At 41.6% G+C, this 18,928-nt stretch overlaps 1 protein-coding gene across 2 annotated transcripts in view; it reads left to right on the forward strand.

The window, feature by feature from the left end:
* The first annotated feature begins 1,505 nt into the window (after nt 1–1,505).
* The window catches only part of LOC121277650 (protein eva-1 homolog C), a 430,530-nt gene continuing 413,107 nt past the window's right edge, over nt 1,506–18,928 (forward strand). For both annotated transcript variants that reach the window (XM_041187246.1, XM_041187247.1), the window contains exon 1: nt 1,506–1,805. In XM_041187246.1, the coding sequence (XP_041043180.1) occupies nt 1,700–1,805 (106 nt within the window). In that variant the 5' untranslated portion in view covers nt 1,506–1,699. The remainder of the gene's footprint in view (nt 1,806–18,928) is intronic.

Raw genomic sequence — 18,928 nt, forward strand, 5'->3', positions numbered from 1 at the left:
AGGTCAAGGGTTTGACTGCATCAAAGGCTGCCGAGTGGCCAAGATGGAGAGGAAGGATAGCTCTATGTTTATAGTTGCAGAAGGTATCATTTGTCACTTTGTTTAGGGCCATCAGCAATGCACATCATTATCATCACAGGCTCTTGATCAACTTTCAGGGCAAGGAGAGGCTGAGTGGTAAGCTGGCTGGTGTAGCTCGGCATTGTTGGCTGAATCTTACCTTGGACTGTCATTGGAGCTGAAAGTGAAAGACATCCAACTAAGGACAGCAACCCAACCCGAAGAACTGCTGGCCCAATTGGAAGTAGCCAATGCTGAGGCTGAAGCACCAGGGAGAGGGTGTCTCTATAGCTAGGCACCCTTGAAGATAAGGTAGATTTTGGGGAGGAAACTGGGACCTGATAGCAGCCCTTGATGATTGGTGGGGTGGGTGGTGGTGGCATTGTGGAGCACCAGCAGCACCATGGCCCATTGCCTCTTTGGGGCCCCTCTGTGGGCCATTGAGTTCCCAAAGAGGGGGCCACCAGGGTCCCCCCAATGTGGACAAATACTGCAGAGGCAGGAAGTATCCCTTAATTGCCCACTTGTGAGTCAATTGGCAGCTCAATAGGCAGATGCACTGCCAAATTTCCCACTGTTGGCCATATGCCATTGCAGCGAAAATACATCTCAGAAAGGCTCTCCTCCCTGCCAGTCGTCCCGCCTCCCAGCCAAGGAAACTCATTCCTTTGTTTCCTGGTGGCCAAATTGCACAGCTACATTCATTTGTTGCTCTGGGGATGCTGTGGAATTAGCCCCTAATATATTGAATTCTACAGCACTAGGAACTACGGATAGTATAGAGCTGTTTCCCTCGAAACGGTTCTGTAATGTAAATGAACAGTAACATTCTTCACGGTCATGTTAAGCTTAAAATGACCATCCCTGCATGGCCTGTGTGCTACCTCACCAGCATAAATGAGTATATTTTTCCGTGAATGTACGTATGAATGATTGAATTTTTGAATGATTGAATGAATGACAGAATGAACATTTGAGACTCACTGGTGGTATTTTTTTTAATTACTATGTACTTCTGTGAACCCGTGGCCTTAAAACAAGCTAACCAATTAGAAATGCATTGTCTAGCAGCTAGGGCTAAATGAAAGAAACACTATTTTAGGGAGATAATATCACCCACGAATCATTGAGTTTTTCCTTAGAATTGTTCTAGTATTGAAAATCATTGTTCGACTCCATGAAGCTTAAAATATATTTTGTTAAAATAAATGTCTGTGAACGAGACTACAGGTAGAAGATAAATACCCATTGTGTAAATAAATTTATAGCGTCAGAGACAAGGTCCAAAATAAAACGTTTAAAATATACAGTTGTAGCAGTGGGCAAAGGTAGAAAATTAATTCAGAAAGTTACATAGTGGCGTGCCTTGGAAAGGTGTGGGAGGGAGGGGCGTTAGGACCTGTCGGGAAGCTGCTTGCTCAGGTAGGAGCCTGTCAGTTTCACCCTCAGTCACTGAGCTGCACTGCTCGTCCTTTCCTCTCTCTACACGCCCCCAGCAGCCAGCGCCGACCTGTGTTCCAGCAATGGGACCAGCTGGCACCACAGTGAAATACCAGCTTCAAAATATGACTTTCCGGAATGAATAATTGACCAAGAACAGGAACGCGAGTGTGGAAAACAAATCGCGATTGATTCAAGGATGTTTCCCCCAGATGCACGTTGCTCACGGTTGGATGCGATCTTGCTGAAAGTGATGGGTCTGGTTTGGCTGAGCAGTTTTGCTAAAACTTCTTCGGACTTTTCCGGTAGGTGATGACCAGCTAAGAACAAACTGGTGGGGGAGGAGCAGTCAGATAACCCATTTGATTTTTAACTATCAATCCTTAAAGAATAAATGTGTTTCCTTCCCAAGAAGGGAGGTCTCATTCAAGCCAAGTATTATTGTTTTAAATTGTTTTGAGGGGATGGTTTACCTGAGTCTAAAAGTTAAAAAGTTGCAAACTGAAAATCAAATAATAGAAAATTGTTAGTTGAAACGTTCTAGCTGACAGTAAATCTAGCTTTGTTTTAAGCATTGGGAAACAGAACAACGAGGTCATTTATTTTCTATGTATATATTAAAATTGATGCGTTTTAAGGATGAAGAAAATCTTACATATGATTTTCAAGCTAGGGGATTTAAAGATGTATCTCCTTCTGATGGAATAACCCATCATTCACTTCATTTATGATTCTGCTGTGAGACTCGTAACAGTGTCTTAAGTTCAGTTTTCTAGTAATTTTCCTGAGTGTCAGTCTTCCTGAGGTTGTGAAAGGCACCAGACCAATACCCGGTTCTTCCTTTCTGTTATCTCAGTAAAACTGTCCTTAACGGCAGTCCCATTTCCCTTAATAACACCACAGTGAAGTTACGAGTCGCTAAAAATATATATGTTTAAGAAATGTGTTGGCAAAGCGTGTTTAGAAGATAGTTTAAATAATATTTGCCACATTCCGGGGCACTTGAGCTATGAAGGCTTGATACTTTTGATTTAGTTTGAATGAGTTTGTCTAGCCGATCTCTGCAGAAAACATAAGGAAGAACACTCGGACCATTCTCTCATTCGGATATCATATCCAAACCTCACTAAATTTCACTTCATTGCTTTGCATTTTCAATCAAGGACGCACAAAGTTCAGTATGCTGAGGATAAGGCGAATCCCGCTCCACTTTCTCTCTCATATGAAAATTTTAATGACGAATTACACACAGAAAAAAAAAGTTTTTATTCAGGTCGCTACAAAACTCAAACTGCAGCAAGATGTTCGCCAGATTTGCTATTAGTTCCCTTGCATACCTTTGTGGATCTCCTGGGGTGTTTTGCAGAGCGAGAGAAGATGCATTTGTTTAATAATGAGTCGTTTAAAATGTAAACCATCCATTGTCACCTATCCGCTAATTGGCTATGTATGTTTATTCGGCCTGACCACTTTAGCTGTGTGCGAGTCTGAAGACAAAAATTGCCCTTTGCCTTTAATCAGACCATAATAAAAACAATTTGTTTATCGAGGGGATCTACATGCTCACCGATTTTGAATGGTCTTTAAACAGACTTTGATATTGAGTTTGCAAAAGGTGAGGTGTATGCTCGTTTCCTTGGTAGGTAGATTTAACGTGTGACAGCGGGAGAAAAACATGCTGGAAGCGTTTAGTGTAAATCTAAGATAATGATTGCCAGAAAGGAAATTACAAGGTACTAAGTAGAAAGTGTCCTTTCACCACTGGAACCTGGATTTGAATCCTGTCCAAAATAGTAAAATGAAAAACGCCTGCTGTTTCTGCTGACTATCAGAATTGATTTGAATTTGGGCACTCCGAAGAATTAAGGATGTTTATGGTAGAACGTAGGAAAACTCACTGGTGCAGCAGGGGGTGATGCTGTTCTAAGATTGAAGGTTTGGGTGTATTGTTTAGGCAGGGCATGGCGAGTTTAACTCTGCATGCAGCTTGTCTTGTTCCTGACCTGGGAATGCTAAATGTTAATAGAATGGACAAAGTGCTCTCTCCTATAACAAAGTCCTTCAGCTTGAAGGGGGTAAAATCATTAAAACAATTATACAGTCTTGTAATGGATGAACTTAGGATTTTTTACTTTGCCATCTTAATGCTGGGGATGTTTTGACATGGAAGTTTGAAAATGTCAGTTAAATTTGAAATAGAAGGAACACGACATTATAATCATATGCCATAGGACTGGAAGGTATATTTAACAGATTACATAAGAAAATGAATAACCTGATATGTGTTATGGATAATGAGTGGTTGGAAGAATTTAGAAGACAATGGCTGGAATTTTTTGGAAGTGGCAGGGGTCCTGCTGCTGGGGCTGAAAGTAGGGGGAGGGGCCAGCTAGGGCATGCAGTGCGACCAAGGGCAGCAGCCAATTAAGTGACTGCCATCTTATTAAGGTTGGTGAGCTAGTCCTTAAGAGCTGCCAGCCTAATCAGAGAACTGACAGCTCAGCAATGCCACCAGGAGCAGTGATCACTGCTGGGGCTGCAACTACAGGAAGAGGACACATCCAATGGTTGCATATCCTCAAAGCCAGGTAATTGGTTGCTGGAGCCAATCAGGCAGGCCATAGTGAGGGAAGGAGGTTCACTGAGAGTAGGTGGTGCTGATGCCACAGCAGTGGCTTTTGAGGCGGGGATCCGCTCTGTGCCCAAGCCAATTTGATTTACTCCATGATATCAATAAATGGCTGAGTGCACATAAATAGCTGTGGGCAGTAGTGCTGAAGACTTGTGTTCCAGAACTAGTCATGCCCCGAGCCAAGCTCTACCAGTACAGCTACAAAACTGGCATCTACCTGATAAAGTAGAAAACTGCCAAGGTATGTTTTGTTCACATAAAGCAAGACAAATATTAACTGGGATAGTATTAGTATGAGAGGAATGGAGAGGACAGAATTCTTAAGGGGCATTCAGGAGAATGTATTTGGCCAGTATATGGCAAGTCCATCAAAAGAGGACATGGTTCTGGATTTAGTTTTCGGTAATGAAGCTGGGGGTGTAAAAAGTGGCAGTAAGGGAGCATTTTGGTGGTAGTGATCATAATTCATTTAGTTTTAACATAATTATGGAAAAGGACATAGAACAAGAGTTAAAGTTCTAAATTGGCGTAAGGCCAATTTTACTTAGCCAAGAAGTAATTTAACAAAAATGGACTGGAAACAGCTACTTGAATTTAAATCAGTTTCAGAGCAGTGGGAAGTATTCAAAGGGGAGATTCAAGCGGTTCAGAGTAAACATGTTCCTAGAAAGAAAAAAGGGTGGGATGGCCAGATATCTAGCCCCCTAAGTGTCAAGGAGCTTACAGGGTAAGATACGGTGGAAAAGGAAAGCTTATGTGAGACACAGAGAACTCAATATTATGGAAAGCCGTGAGGTGCATGGACAAAATCAAAAGCGAAATTAGGAAAGCAAAGAGAGGGCATGAGAGATTATTGACCCAAAGATGTTTTATCAATACACTGAGTAGGAGCATGGCTAGGGCCCATAAAAGACTAAAAAAGCAACCTATGAGTGGAGGCGGAAGATGTGGGTATGGCTCTTAAAGAATACTTTGAGTCTGTATTCACAGAAGAGGGGGTCATTGCAGCCATTGTAGTTAAGGAGGAGGTGTGTGCAGTATTGGATGTGATAAACACAAGGAGAGAGGAAGCATTAAAGGGATTATCATCCTTGAAAGTGGATAAATCACCAGGGCTGGATGAAATGTACCACAGGCTGTTAAAAGAAGCCAAGAAGGACATAGCTGGAGGTCTGACCAATCCTCACTGGATACAGGTGTGGTGTTGAAGGATTTGAGGTCTGGAAATGTTGTACATTTGTTTAAAAAAGGGGCAAGGGATAGACCAAATAATTATAGGCCAGTCAGCCTGGCCTTGGCAGTGGAAAACTATTGGAATCAATTCTGAGAAACAGGATAGACTGTAACTTAGAAATGCACAGATTAATCAAGGACACTCAGCATGGATTTGTTAAGGGAAGGTTGTGTCTGACTAACTTGATTGAAATTTTTGAGCAAGTAACAAGGAGGATTGACGAGGGTAATCTAGTTGATGTGGTCTACATAGATCTTGGCAAGATTTTTGACAACGTCCCCCATGGCAGACTGGTTAAAAAGTAAAAGCCCATGGGATCCAGGGGAATGTAGCAAGCTGGATACAAAATTGCCTCTGTGGCAGGAAACAAAGGGTAGTTGTTGATGGTTGTTTTTTGCAATTGGAAGGCTGTTTCCAGGGGGTTCTGAAGGTCTCAGTACTGGGTCCCCTGTTTTTTTGTGCTATATGTTAATGATTTAGATGTAAATATCGAGGGAAAGATCAAGAAGTTTGCAGATGACACAAAAATTGGCTGTGTGGTTGATAGTAAGGAGGATTGCTGTAGACTGCAGGAAGATACTTGCCAGGGGCAGAAAAGTGGCAAATGGAATTCAACCCAGAGAAGTGTGAGATGATTCATTTGGAGAAGTCAAACAAGGCAAAGGAATACACAATAAATGGGCGGATGGGCGACTGAGAGGTATAAAGGAAGTGAGGGACCTTGGAGTGAAGGTAGCAGGACAGGTCGATAAGGTAGTTAAGAAGACATATGGAATTCTTTATTAACTGAGGCATAGAAAATAAGACCAGGGAGGTTATGCTGGAACTGTTTAAAACATTAGTTAGGTCTCAACTTGAGTACTATGTGTCATTCTCTTACAAAAGAGGAGATTTTCAAGGGTGTTGCAAGCAGGGCCAAGGAGAGAAATTTTGGGCTCCAGTGCTTCTCCTGTTTCTGGGCCCCTTATTCCCACCACATTTTAACCTTCCCCCTTCATTGTGTATGGCTTTTTTCCCCTTTCAAGACTCCGCAATCAATTCACCAATCACAGAAAGGTCCTAATAAAATGATAGCTCCCATTGTTGGCACCTGGTCACAAATATTGTCTGATTATATATGCAGCATGCGTCATTCATATTCAGAGCAGCAACAAGTATAATGCAGAATTAGTTTGTGTGCACCCTCTTGGTGATTTCACTGCGACTCTTAAACCAGAGAGTACAAATTTTACTTTAACAGCATCGTGCAATGTTGTTAACTTGACAGGAGAATATCCCATTAGTTATTTATTATGCTGCAGATGATAGCACTGATTTTGTGACTGCTTCATGAACACGTTCTGCACATATGTACACTGTGACAGTAAATTCAAATTTGGGGGAAAGATTCAATACCTGCAACCAAGATTGCAAAAACACCTCTCCGGTTTTGTTTTGCATATTTCAACGACCTATTCAGTATAGGAAGACGGTCTTGATGCTATAGCTCGTATTGTTTAATTGTTAGAAAGTTGTACAAGGGGGAGAGGGGAGTGGTGTCATTCACTTGCTGCTGCCAAAGCTCCCTCCTACACCACCCCCGAACCACTGACACAGCACTCACTCACTTCACTCAAGATAAGTCAAGTATCACTCGGTGAAGTTCCAGTTCCCTAGGAGTCGCTAATGTTGCGTACGTGGATGACAGCCGGGTCCAGCCTGGCATAAGGCTGAGTGACAGCTCCCCTGGACCTGCACCCCCCAGGCCTGCTCCTGCCTCACTACCAGCGGAGACTCCCTGCTGCTCTTTCATTTTTCTGCTCCTTTTCCTTGTCCTCCCAAAAGATGACATCACAAATCGTTCAGTGCAGCTGAAAGACTCCTGCTTAGTGGCCTTAACTTTTTAGGCCCTTGAATTTGATGCTGTTGAAAACCCTAATGATTTATAAAGGTATACAAACAATTACTTACCCCAACAGAAACGGTGTTCTGCGGATCTCCCTGGGCACTTGTCCCTCGTGAATAGTAATTTTATTTTAAAGTATTTTTAAGTTCAAAAACACAATTATCTGATTCCCTTGAAACCATAAACAGACAAGTTTCCATTGAAGCCTTAAACAGACTAGTTTCGATTCCAGCCATTTTAACCACCCTCCCCCCAAAGGACACCTGCAAAATCTGAGAGCCCAAGAAACTTTTGCTGCTTTGCCTTTCATCCCTGCACTCATTTTTATATTAATCTTTGTCCAACTTTAGCCCACCATGGCCAATGTGATTATAGAAGAGATTTATTTTCAACCCTCCCTCTGGCTCTCTCTCTCCAATCCCCTCTCTAAATGCATATCTGCTTTTTTTTGATCGTCCTTGTTTCCCTTTTTTTCCCATGAGTTGAATTCATAAATCCCAGAGTAATTGATTTAAAACAAAATCTATATTCACTGAAGATTTTTAGAAGAATTTTTGTGGGCCAGAGCACAAGTGGAAGAAGCAGGATCTGTCATTGGCAGAGCAGCACTGTCTTTCCTGTGCCTGCTGCTCCTCCAATCACTGCTGTGCTGTCAGTTTGACCTTTGGGCAGTTTTGTGGTTGACTGGCTTAAAAAAAAATAGGAACCACAAAGCTGCCCACAGGTCAGATGCAGCAAAGCAGCAATTCAGTAAAACTGACCTGAAAAACTAGCTTTAAAAAAAATTGGAATTGTCAGGTGGACAGTTCCGATTTTTATTAAAGCCGGTCTTTCAGGATTGTAGTTCTGCCTCTGCCTGCTCAGATTGGATGACTGCTGTTTATAGCACTGACCCCCGGGCCTCGGTGTTTGTACCAGTTGCACCCACCTTTCTCAGGCCCTGGTTGCCTGGACTGGAAAATTGCAGCTGTAAGGAAAGATTGGATAGGCTGGGGCTGTCCTGAGAACAGAGGATGCTGAAGGGAGATTTGATTTAGATGTACAAAATTGTGAGGGGATTGGATGGAAGGACTTATTTAGCTTCGTAGAAAGGTTAGTGACTAGTAGGCATAGATTTAAAGTGATTGGCAGAAGGATTAGAGGGAAGATGAGGGAAACTTTTTTCACTCAAAGGGTGGTAGGGGTCTGGACCTCACTGCCTGAAAGGGTAGTAAAGGCAGAAAACCTCATCTCGTTTAACAGGTGCCTGGATGTGCACCTGAAGTGCCGTAACCTGCAGGGCTACAGATCAACTGCTGGAAAGTGGGTTTAGGCTAGGCAGCTCTTTTTATTGGTCAGTACAGACATGATGGGCCAAATGGCCTCGTTCTGCACCATTAACTTTATATGATTCTAAATCCAATCTGGCCAATTACTGACCCATCAGTCTACTTTCAATCATCAGCAAAGTAATGGAAGGTGTTATCAACTGTGCAATCTAGCAGCACTCACACAGCAATAGCCTGCTCACTGATGCTCAGTTTGGGTTCCACCTGGACAACTTGACTTCACCCCTTTTTACAGTCTTGAGCTGAATTCCAGAGGTGAGGTGAGAGAGACTGCCCCTGGCATTAAGGCAGCATTTGACCCTGTCTAGCACCAAGGAGCCTTAGCAAAACTGGAGTCAGTTGGAATTGGGGGAAGTCTCTCCACTGTTTGGAGTCATACCTAACTCAAAGGAAGATAGTTTGGCTGTTGGGGGCCAATCGTGAGTTCCTCAGTGCAGTGTCCTAGGCCCAACCATCTTCAACTACTTCATCAATGATGTTCCCTCCATCATAAAGTCAGAAATGAGAATGATAAGTGCATTGTGTTCAGTTGCATTTGCAACTCCGCAGATCATTAAGCAGCCTGTGCTTGCATTCAGCAAGATCTGACAACAGTCAAGCTTGGGCTGATAAGTGGCAAATAACGTTTGTGCATTACAACCCCCAGAATGTTGATAGTTGGGGATTCAGTGATGGTAATGCCATTGAATATCAAGGAGTGATGGTTGGATTCTTGCTTGTTGAAGATGGTCATTGCCTGACACATGTGGCATGAATGTTCCTTGCCACTTGTCAGCCTAAGCCTGGATATTGTCCAGGTCTTGCTGCATTTGGACATGGGCTGCTTCAGTAGCTGGGGAGTCGTGAATGGTGTTGAACATTGTGCAATCATCGCTTCTGACCTTATGATGGAAGGAAGGTCATTGATGAAGCAGCTGAAGATGGTTGGGTTGAGGACAATACCCTGAGGAACTTAAGCAGTTGACTGACCTCCAACAACCGCAGCCATATTCCATTGTGCTAGGCACGACTCCAACCCCAGCAGAGAGCTTTCCCCCGATTCCCATTGACTCCAGTTTTGCTAGGGCCCCTTGATTCCACATTTGGTCAAATGCGGCCTTGATGTCAAGAGCAGTCACTCTCACCTCACCTTGGGAGTTCAGCTCTTTTGAGCCAAGGCTGTAATGAGGTCAGGGGCTGAGTGGCCCTGGTGGAACCCAAATTGGGTGTCAGTGAGCAGGTTATTGCTAAACAAGTGCTGCTTGATAGCACTGTTGATGACCCCTTCCATTACTTTACTGATGATCAAGAGTAGACTGATGGGGCAGTAATTGGCCGGGTTGGATTTGTCCTGCTTTTTGTGTACAGGACATACTTGTGCAATTTTCCACATAGACAGGTGGATGCCAGTGTTGTAGCTGTACCGGAACAGCTTGGCTAGGCGCACAGCAAGCTCTGGTGCACAAATCTTCAGTACTATTGCCGGAATATTGTCAGGGCACATAACCTTTGCAGTATCCAGTGCCTTCAGCCATTTCTTGATATCACATAGAGTGAATTTTATTGGCTGAAGACTAGCATCTTGATGCAGGGTACCTCTGGAGGCGGTTGAGATGGGTCATCCACTCGGCACTTCTGGCTGAAGATTGTAGCAAATGCTTCATCTGCCTTATCTTTTGTACATCATTGAGGATGGGGATATTTGTGGAGCCTCCTCCTTCAGTGAGTTGTTTAATTGTCCACTACCATTCACGACTGGATGTGGCAGTACTGCAGAGCTTAGATCTGACCCGTTGGTTGTGGAATCGCTTAGCTCTGTATATCACTTGCTGCTTATGCTGTCTGACACGCAAGTAGTCCTGTGTTTATAACTTCACCAGGTTAACACCTCATGTGCCTGGTACTGCTCCTGGCCTGCCCTCCTGCACTCTTCATTGAATGAGGGTTTATTCCCTGGCTTGATAATGGTAGAGCGGAGGATATGCCTGGCCATGAGGTTACAGATTGTGTTCAAGTACAATTCTGCTGATGGCCCACAGCACCTCATGGATACCCAGTCTTGAGTTTCTACATAAAGGGCTAGAAATATGATGCCCTATTTCACAAAAGTCCTTTGGATGCTAATCCAATTAATAACTCAAAACCTGAAATGGATAGAATTTTGCTCACCAAAGGTATTAAAGGGTTTGGAGCCAAGGTGTGTGTATAGAATTAGAATACAGATCAGTTATGATCTCATTGAATGGTGGAAAAGGCTCAAAGGACTGAATAACCTACTGCTATTACTATGTCCCAGCTTGAGATTGGAAATACCCAAACATCAAACTATTTAGAAGGCCAGTTCTCTGGAGCTTAGGAGAATGAGAAGTGATTGCATTGGAATGTATAAAATTCTTAGAGGGTTTGACCGGGTGGATGCTGAGAGACTGTTTCTGTTGCCTGAAGATTCTGGAACTAGTGGTCATAGTCTCAGGACAAGAGGTTGGTCATTTAGGATTGAGATGAGAAGTTTCTTCACTCAGAGTTGTGTATGTTTGGAGTTCTCTACTTCAGAAGGCTGTGGGTGCTCAGTTGCTCAGTATATTCACGATTGGGATGAATAGTTTTTTTGGACTCTAAAGGAATCAAGGGTTATTGGGATCTAGCAGTAAAGTGAAATTGACATAGAAGGTCAGCCATAATCTTATTGAATGATGGAGCAGCCTTGAGGGACCATACAGCAGACTCCTGCTTCTTTTTCTTATTGAATCCGTTTTCTTTGCTCCCTCCCACATCCTTCCAATGTTTTTCTCCAAGTGAATTATCTATTTGCTGTGAATGACTGTTCAGTTGCATTTCATATTTTAATAACCCCTTGTATGAAAAATGTTATTTAAACTTTTCATATTAAACTTTTCTACTAATCCTAGTTGTTTCTCTCCTTACAAGTTCACTAATCCAGTTGAAATATGCTTTGATATTTATCTTTTCAAATATCTTAAAATGTTGTATATCAGTTAGATTTCCCCTTAATCAATGCTGCAGTTATTTCTCTCCCAGTTTTCAAATCTCTCATAACTATCTTTATCCTTGTATCATCCTAATTAATCTATTTTGTACATCTTCTGTGACTTCAACTTCATTTCCATAGTATGGTACCAAAACTACATATTGCATTCTGTTGTGACCCAACAAATGTGTTGAGCAGCATCATTTTCTATGCATGGGTACTCTAAGTCAAGGTTCCACTGGATCCAAAATGTATCAATGAGTGGAACTGAAGTGACCAAACTGTAAACATGCATCATTATTGAACAATATGCTGATGACACCAAGTTAGGTGATATAGTAAATAATGTACATAGGTGCAGAATGTTGCAAAGGGGCATTGATAGATTAAGTGAGTGACAAAATGGCAAATTGAGTTCAATGTGTATAGTGTGAGCTCATCCACTTTGGAACTGAGAAAGATATGGGTCAGAGTATTTTCTCAATAACGAGAATAATAAACATTGTCTTTACAACTAAAAGAGAAAGATGAAGCAAGATGATTAGTACAGAGTATGGACCAGGTGCATCGGGGCAACCAACTAGCAACTCCATCATCTGATAATACTGAGAAGCTCTTGAGTTTGTACCTGAGCCTGCTTCTAAGCTGGCTTTCGTTTAAGCCAACTCTGATTCAGTATGCGCCAAACAGTTATGATTCTGAGGTTGGAGTTTTTGGTGATTTTCAGAAAACATGTCATGAGGGAGAACTTTAGAGATACAATATAATCATTTTTTGAGGTTGTTGATTAATTTGATCACTGGAAATAACATTCAATTTTAATAAATAGTTATTGTACAAATCTACAAACACAATAGTACAGAAGCAAGTTTAAAGTTCAAGAAAATTTAGCAAATTTGATTAATCCCATATAGAGGGCCAAATATGGAGGAAGAAAGGCAGTATGAAGTGCAAAATGATTTTTTTTCAATCTACAGAACTGTACAGAATTCTGTTACTTGGTTCCAGGTAGTGGTTTTCAATCTGAATCATTTTCTTAATTTAAAAGTTAAAATATTTCTTTCTTCTTTTTTGATCACCCTGGTTGAGCAGGTATACAAGCCTCAACAGTATTCTTTCATTTTTTGAACTTTTAAAATGAATTTTCATGCTGAGTTCAGTCCATTTCAAGTATTTATATGGTACATCAAATGTTGAAGCTGTGAACTGTACAGCTGTGAATTATATGTTGGGAAGGCTGTATGCTTCACCACTAAGGCCACTCCATTGCTATGTCTTGGAGGTGGGTGTAAGAGGTGCACAATGTGACACAAGCTTTGAGATTTCTTCCTCCTTTCCTTTCTATCAGAAAAAGACTGTCAGTTTCTCCATCAATTTTCCAGTTTCTCCATCTCCATCGCATCTGTTATGATGCTACCTTCTTCTGACATGTCTCTTTTTATTCACAGGTAAGGATTCCTCCCCACACCCCTTCCCCCCTCCCCAACTCTGGTTGACAGGGCCCTTAACCATGCCTGACCCATTTACTACATTTCTGCCCTGAACCCTTCCCCTCCCTCCCAGAATCACAACAGGTCCCCATTTTCCATCCAATTAGCCTTTGTATACAAAAGATCATCCTCCACTATTTCTACCACCTTTAGCAAGATGCCACCAACGAATACATCTTCCCCTCCCCTTTCAGCATTCTGAAGGGACTGTTCCCTCTGTGACACCTTGGTCCACTCATCAGTCTTCCCCAACAACTCATCCCCTTTCCACAGCACCTTCCCATCCAATCGCAGGAAGTGTAAAACCTGCCCTTTTACCTCCTCCCTCCTTACTGCCCAAGGCTCCATACACTCTTTCCAGGTGAAGCAGCGATTTACTTGTGCTTTTTTCAATCTAGTCTACTGTGTTCACTTCTCATAATGTGGTCCCCTCTACACTGGGGAGACCAAAAGCAGACTGGATGACTACTTTGTGGAACACCTTTACTTGGTCTGCAAGCATGACCCTGACCTCTGGTCGCTTGCCATTTCAATACACCATTTTGTTCTCATGTTATGTTTATGTTCTTGGCCTGCTGCAATGTACCAGTGAAGCCCAAAGCAAGCTTCAGGAAGCACCTCATCTTCCAGTTAGGCACAGTCTTCTGGACTTAATATTGAGTTCAACAACTTCAGAACATGAAATTTGTCCTCCATTTTGACTTTTTTCCGTAAGTGCCAGGTTATATCTTGTTTTCATGGGCTTTATCTTCCGGTTGGCGAGCGGGCCCTGCCCCCCGCTCACCGACACATAAAGTGACGCGGGGTGATGTCAGGCGTGCGTCCCCACATCACCCCATGTCACTTAGATTTTCAGTTTGGTGGGCGAGCAGCTGAATCGGCTGCGTGCTTGCCAAACTGTCAAAGGCCTATTAAGGCCATTAAAAAAGTACTTAACATGATTAACGGACCTGCCCATCCAACCTTAGGTTTGGCCGGCAGGCTGGGAGCCCAGGCGGGCTTCTGAAAAACATGAAACCTCATCCACAGTGGGATGAGATTTCATGAGGTTATTAAAATTTAAAAAAATCTCTAAATAAAAGAAATTGATATGTCCCACCTCAGGTGACAGTGGCACATGAGGGGACATGTCAGTAATTTTTTTTCCTCATCTTTATTTAATGTTTGAAACCTGAGCCGATCTCCCTGAGGCAGCTCTTTACCTCAGGGAGACCTGCACTCCTGACTCAGGGAATCTCCCCTGCCTACACAGGGAGCGCATGGTTATGCTGGGCGGGCCTTAATTGGCCCGCTCACGTAAAATGGCAGCATGCCCCTGATCGGGGGCGCTGATCGGGAACCCACCCGCTCACGCCCACTCCCACACATCCCCGCCGACGGAGGGGAAAATATTCTCCCATGTTTCCGCTTTCAGACAGAGCTGACTTTTTTTTGCTATTAACACCTACTCTGCACCAATGCTTTGTTTCTGTGCTACTACCATTACCATTTCCTTTGCTGTTTATTTCATGACATCTTTGGCACTTAATCTCCCCCGCCCTCTAACCTATACCTGACCTTCCCTTTAGTTCCACCTGACCCCCTCTGCCCCCTTTGTCAACAGCATAAAACTCATCACAATTCTACCTCTCTTCAGTTTTGAGGAAGTCATATTGGACTCGACACATTATCTCTGTTTCTCTCTCCACAGCGGCTGCCAGACCTGTCAATTTTTTTTCCCCGGCACTTCCTGTTTTTATTTCAGATCACAAGCAGCTGCAGTATTTTGCTTTTACTTACATGAGAAAAGACAGTCTTTGTGTTTACACCTTCCATATAACATGGCCAACGCCAGGAACTGAACAAATGGAAAATTGTAGCCATATCTGTGTATTACTGCATTATTGTAGGGTACTCTGTCACCCTGCAACTCAATAATCAAATTGAGCTGTTTAACTTGAACATTGGAATTACAAAACTATTTTTTTACTATGAGAATTAATAAAATTAATTTGAAGCCACTTGTTATAATCCATATTATACTGAGTAATTTTAACATGCCAACACTAAGCAAAGCTTATCCCTGCCATTGTAATGGGCCAAAGTAATCTGAACATTATCAATGGGCTAATTGCCGGGCTGTTTGATTGCTGGAAAAATGTTCAAAGTATTGTATTTATTATTAGTGACATTTTAAGGTAATATATTTGGATAAAAGCAAATCAGTTGAGCGAAGCATCCAGTGACAATCAGTTTTTTTTTCTTTGGCATGTGATATTGGGATAATGATTTTTAAAAAAAGTAGAGTATGAGGTCTAATGAGGAATTACAGACAGTAACCCATGAATATGCTCCCATATCTTCTGTCTGAAGATTGGAGCAATTTCTGATTGTTATCTGAGCCTTAAGCATTAGTAACAGTGATCAACTGACTTTTGATTCTTTAAGAAATTTTATTGTTATCCATAGTTTTTTATGTTCCTTTTTCAATCTAGTTTAATGGCTAAGTCAATTCATAATTAGCATCTTGTGATGGAGTGGAGTGTTGGAGTAGAGTGTGTTACAAAATATTTAGTGATAGTACAATACTGGTCATGATATGGTATAAACTATTCATAGGATATAAAATCAAAACACGCCAGAAAAGCTCAGCAGACCATAAGGGTGAGCAGGGAACTTCGCGCATGCACGCAGGTGCGCAAAGTCGCAGGAAAAGCTCCCTGAGGCACAGATCTGTCTCAGGGGGATGAAGATAAGAAAAATTAAAATAAAGCATTTTATGATGTTAAAAAACATGTCCCCTCATGTGACCCTGTCAGGGGAGCAGGGACATGTTGGAAATTAGCATGAAAAATTTTTTTTCAATGATGGATTTAAGCCTCATCCCACCCATGGATGAAGTTTCACAAAAAATGCAAAGGCCATTGGCCTCTTTGCCTGCCCACTAACTGTAAGGTTGGACGGATAGCAAAAAATTAAATTCAATTAATTGTTAATTACCTTCATAGGCCTTTTAATTGTCAGCAGGTGCGCTGCCAAATCCCACGTGCGCCCGCCGACTGAAGTATCATGCAAGTGTGAGATGATGTTGGGATGCTCGCCTGACGTCATTGCACATCATTTTATGCTTGTTTGGGTCGGGTGCATACCCGTCTGATGAATGGAAAATTCTGCCCCTGTTTCTCTCTCCACAGATGCTGCTAGACCTGCTGAGTTTGGTAATTTGTGGGGGGAATTTTTTCTCTTTTAAAGTTTTTGTTATTTTCTTGGTTTGTCAACCCAACCACTTCTCTATTGTGTACTTTCCCCATCTTAGAGGATACAATTGAGACCTTTTGCCACTTTTCTGCTCATGTAACTCTATAGAAAGGCAAGAATAGCCTAGCCTGAATGGTCTTCTCATTTTTTTTTCTTCTCACTTATGTGCAACATTCGCCATCATTACAATTGAGACTGGGAACTCGCAGCATGTAGAACTGTAGTAACAAATGTTGGAGCTCAAATGTACTCTTCCAGCATACTAACTTACATTAGGGCTGTTCTGTGAAGAATTTTAGCAATGAATATTCAATGGCACCTCCAGTGGGCTCCGGAATGAACCACGTAATGTAGAATGTTTTGTGAGAGTTACTTAGTGATATATTTTTAAAATTAACAAAATGTTGTTTTCAATGAAATATAAGGTTTTGTAGTACTTTGTTAAGGGGTATTATTACACTTTACCAGAAATAACTTTAAATTCTCCAAGAACTGAACATGTCACAATGTTAGAAATAAGTGATATGATAATACCACAGTAAAGTTTATTATAATTATAAATATGTTTTTATGATTTCACTATATACTATAAATAGTGAAATTCTTACCCAATTACAAATATAGTTCTATAACTATCCTAATCATTTTACTGGGATCACAACAATCCTTTAAATTTAATGGCATTTATATGTTGTTCTAAAATTCCTGACATGACCTATTCATTTAGATATATTGTTTTACAGTCTTAGCCCTCAACCACATAAACTATATATTGATGTGCTGCAATTCCTTTTACTAGGATTGTGTTTTTGTAGATTTTCCAAATACCCATAGAACAGTACAGTGGTAAAACATACACTCTACTGTGGAGTTGTAAGAGACTCTTTCCCACTTGTGATTCCTTACAAGGTGACTTTCTGATTGTGTGCTGTCAAGGAGAAGTGCCTTGTGTTTGGTTTGGCATACATCACTGGTGGTGGCTTGGAAGGATCTGGTAGTATAAGAGTTAAATGTATGCTCAAAGGCAGAGTTGCCTTTGGTAAAAAAAATGTCTGGAAGATAGTCTCTGATGGATCAGGATACCAAGAAATGTAAACCTTCCTTGGAAGGGAGGAAGAGAGAAAGCATGGAACAATAGGCCTATCAATTTGACACCAGTAGTCATAAAAATGATGGAATGTGTTATAAGAGAAGTGATAACAGGCCACTTAGAAAATCATCATATGATTGTGTGGAATTTACTTTGATTATGAAAGTGAAATGGTGTTTGACAAATCTTTTGGGCTTTTTTGAGGATGTAAACAATAGCGTGAATAAGGAGGAACCAGTGAATGTAATGTATTATTTCAAAAAGCATTCAATAAGGTGCTGTACAAGAGAGAATTACACAAAATTAGCACTCATGGAATTGAGGGTAAAATATTATCATAGATTGAGGATTGGTTAATGAAGAATCCAAAGTAGGAATAAATGGGCCAGTGGGAGTTCTGCAAAGTCCCAGTGCTCAGACCTCGGCAATTTATGACCTATACCAATGACTTGGATGTGGGGATTGAGTGCAATGTATCCAATCTTACTGACAATACAGAGTTAAGTGAGAAAGTAAGCTGTGATGCAAAGAGGCTGCAAAATGATTTAAACAGATTAAGTGAGCAAGAAGGTGGCAGATGGAGTATAATGTGGAGAAGTGTGGAGTTAGTCATTTGGGCAGGAAAAATAGAAAAGCTGAATATATTTTAAATGGGAGACTGGGAAATGTTGGGAGTTAGAGGGAACAGAGTGTCAATACATGAATTACAGTGAGTTTAATATGCAGGTACAGCAAACTATTAGGAAAGCAAATTGAATGTTGGACTTTATTACAACGTGATTGGAGTAAAAGAAAAGAGAAGTTTTAGTGCAGTTCTGTAGGGCCACGGTGAGACCATACCTGGTGTACTGTGTACAGTTCAGGTCTCCTTACCAAAAGAAAGATATATATTGTTGTTGTGGGAGTGCAACCGAGGTTCACTAGACTGGACAGTCCCCTCATCTCAGGAATCAATGAGGAGACACTGAGTAGAGTAGATCTATATTCCATAGAGTTTAGAAGAATGAGAGAAAATCTCACTGATTATCTCAACATATGTATTTATTAAGGGACTTAAAAAGGTGAATGCCAGGAAGCTGTGTTTCATCCAGCTGAGGAGTCTAGAACTAGGAGTTACTGTGTCCGAATAAGGGAGTGGCCATTTAGGATTGTAAACCTTTGAACTCTGTACAGATAGGGTAATGGATGCTCAGTCATTGAGTGTATTTAAGATTGAGATCAATAGATTTTAAGGTACTAAGGGAATCAGTGGATATGGGGCTAACGTGGGATTAAGTGGCTATAGGACTAATGTGGGAAGGTATAGGTGAGGTAGAAGATCATTTTATGATCTTATTGGATGGCAGAGGAAGCTTGAGGGGCCAAAAAGCCTACTCTTGTTTTGATTAAATTCTTGTATATGGTAGTCACTTTTTTGAAGCAGTGGTAGTAAAGAATTGTTTCCTTTGGCCTGTCCAAGAAGGAATGTCTGGGGTAAACACAGGTCCTGGGGTAAGTACTTACTCCAGGTTCTGTGTTTATGCCAGACATTCCTTCTTGGGCAATTCAAAGGAAACAACTTTTT

This window comes from Carcharodon carcharias, chromosome 5 (genome assembly GCF_017639515.1).
Source record: "Carcharodon carcharias isolate sCarCar2 chromosome 5, sCarCar2.pri, whole genome shotgun sequence".
NCBI lineage: Eukaryota > Metazoa > Chordata > Chondrichthyes > Lamniformes > Lamnidae > Carcharodon > Carcharodon carcharias.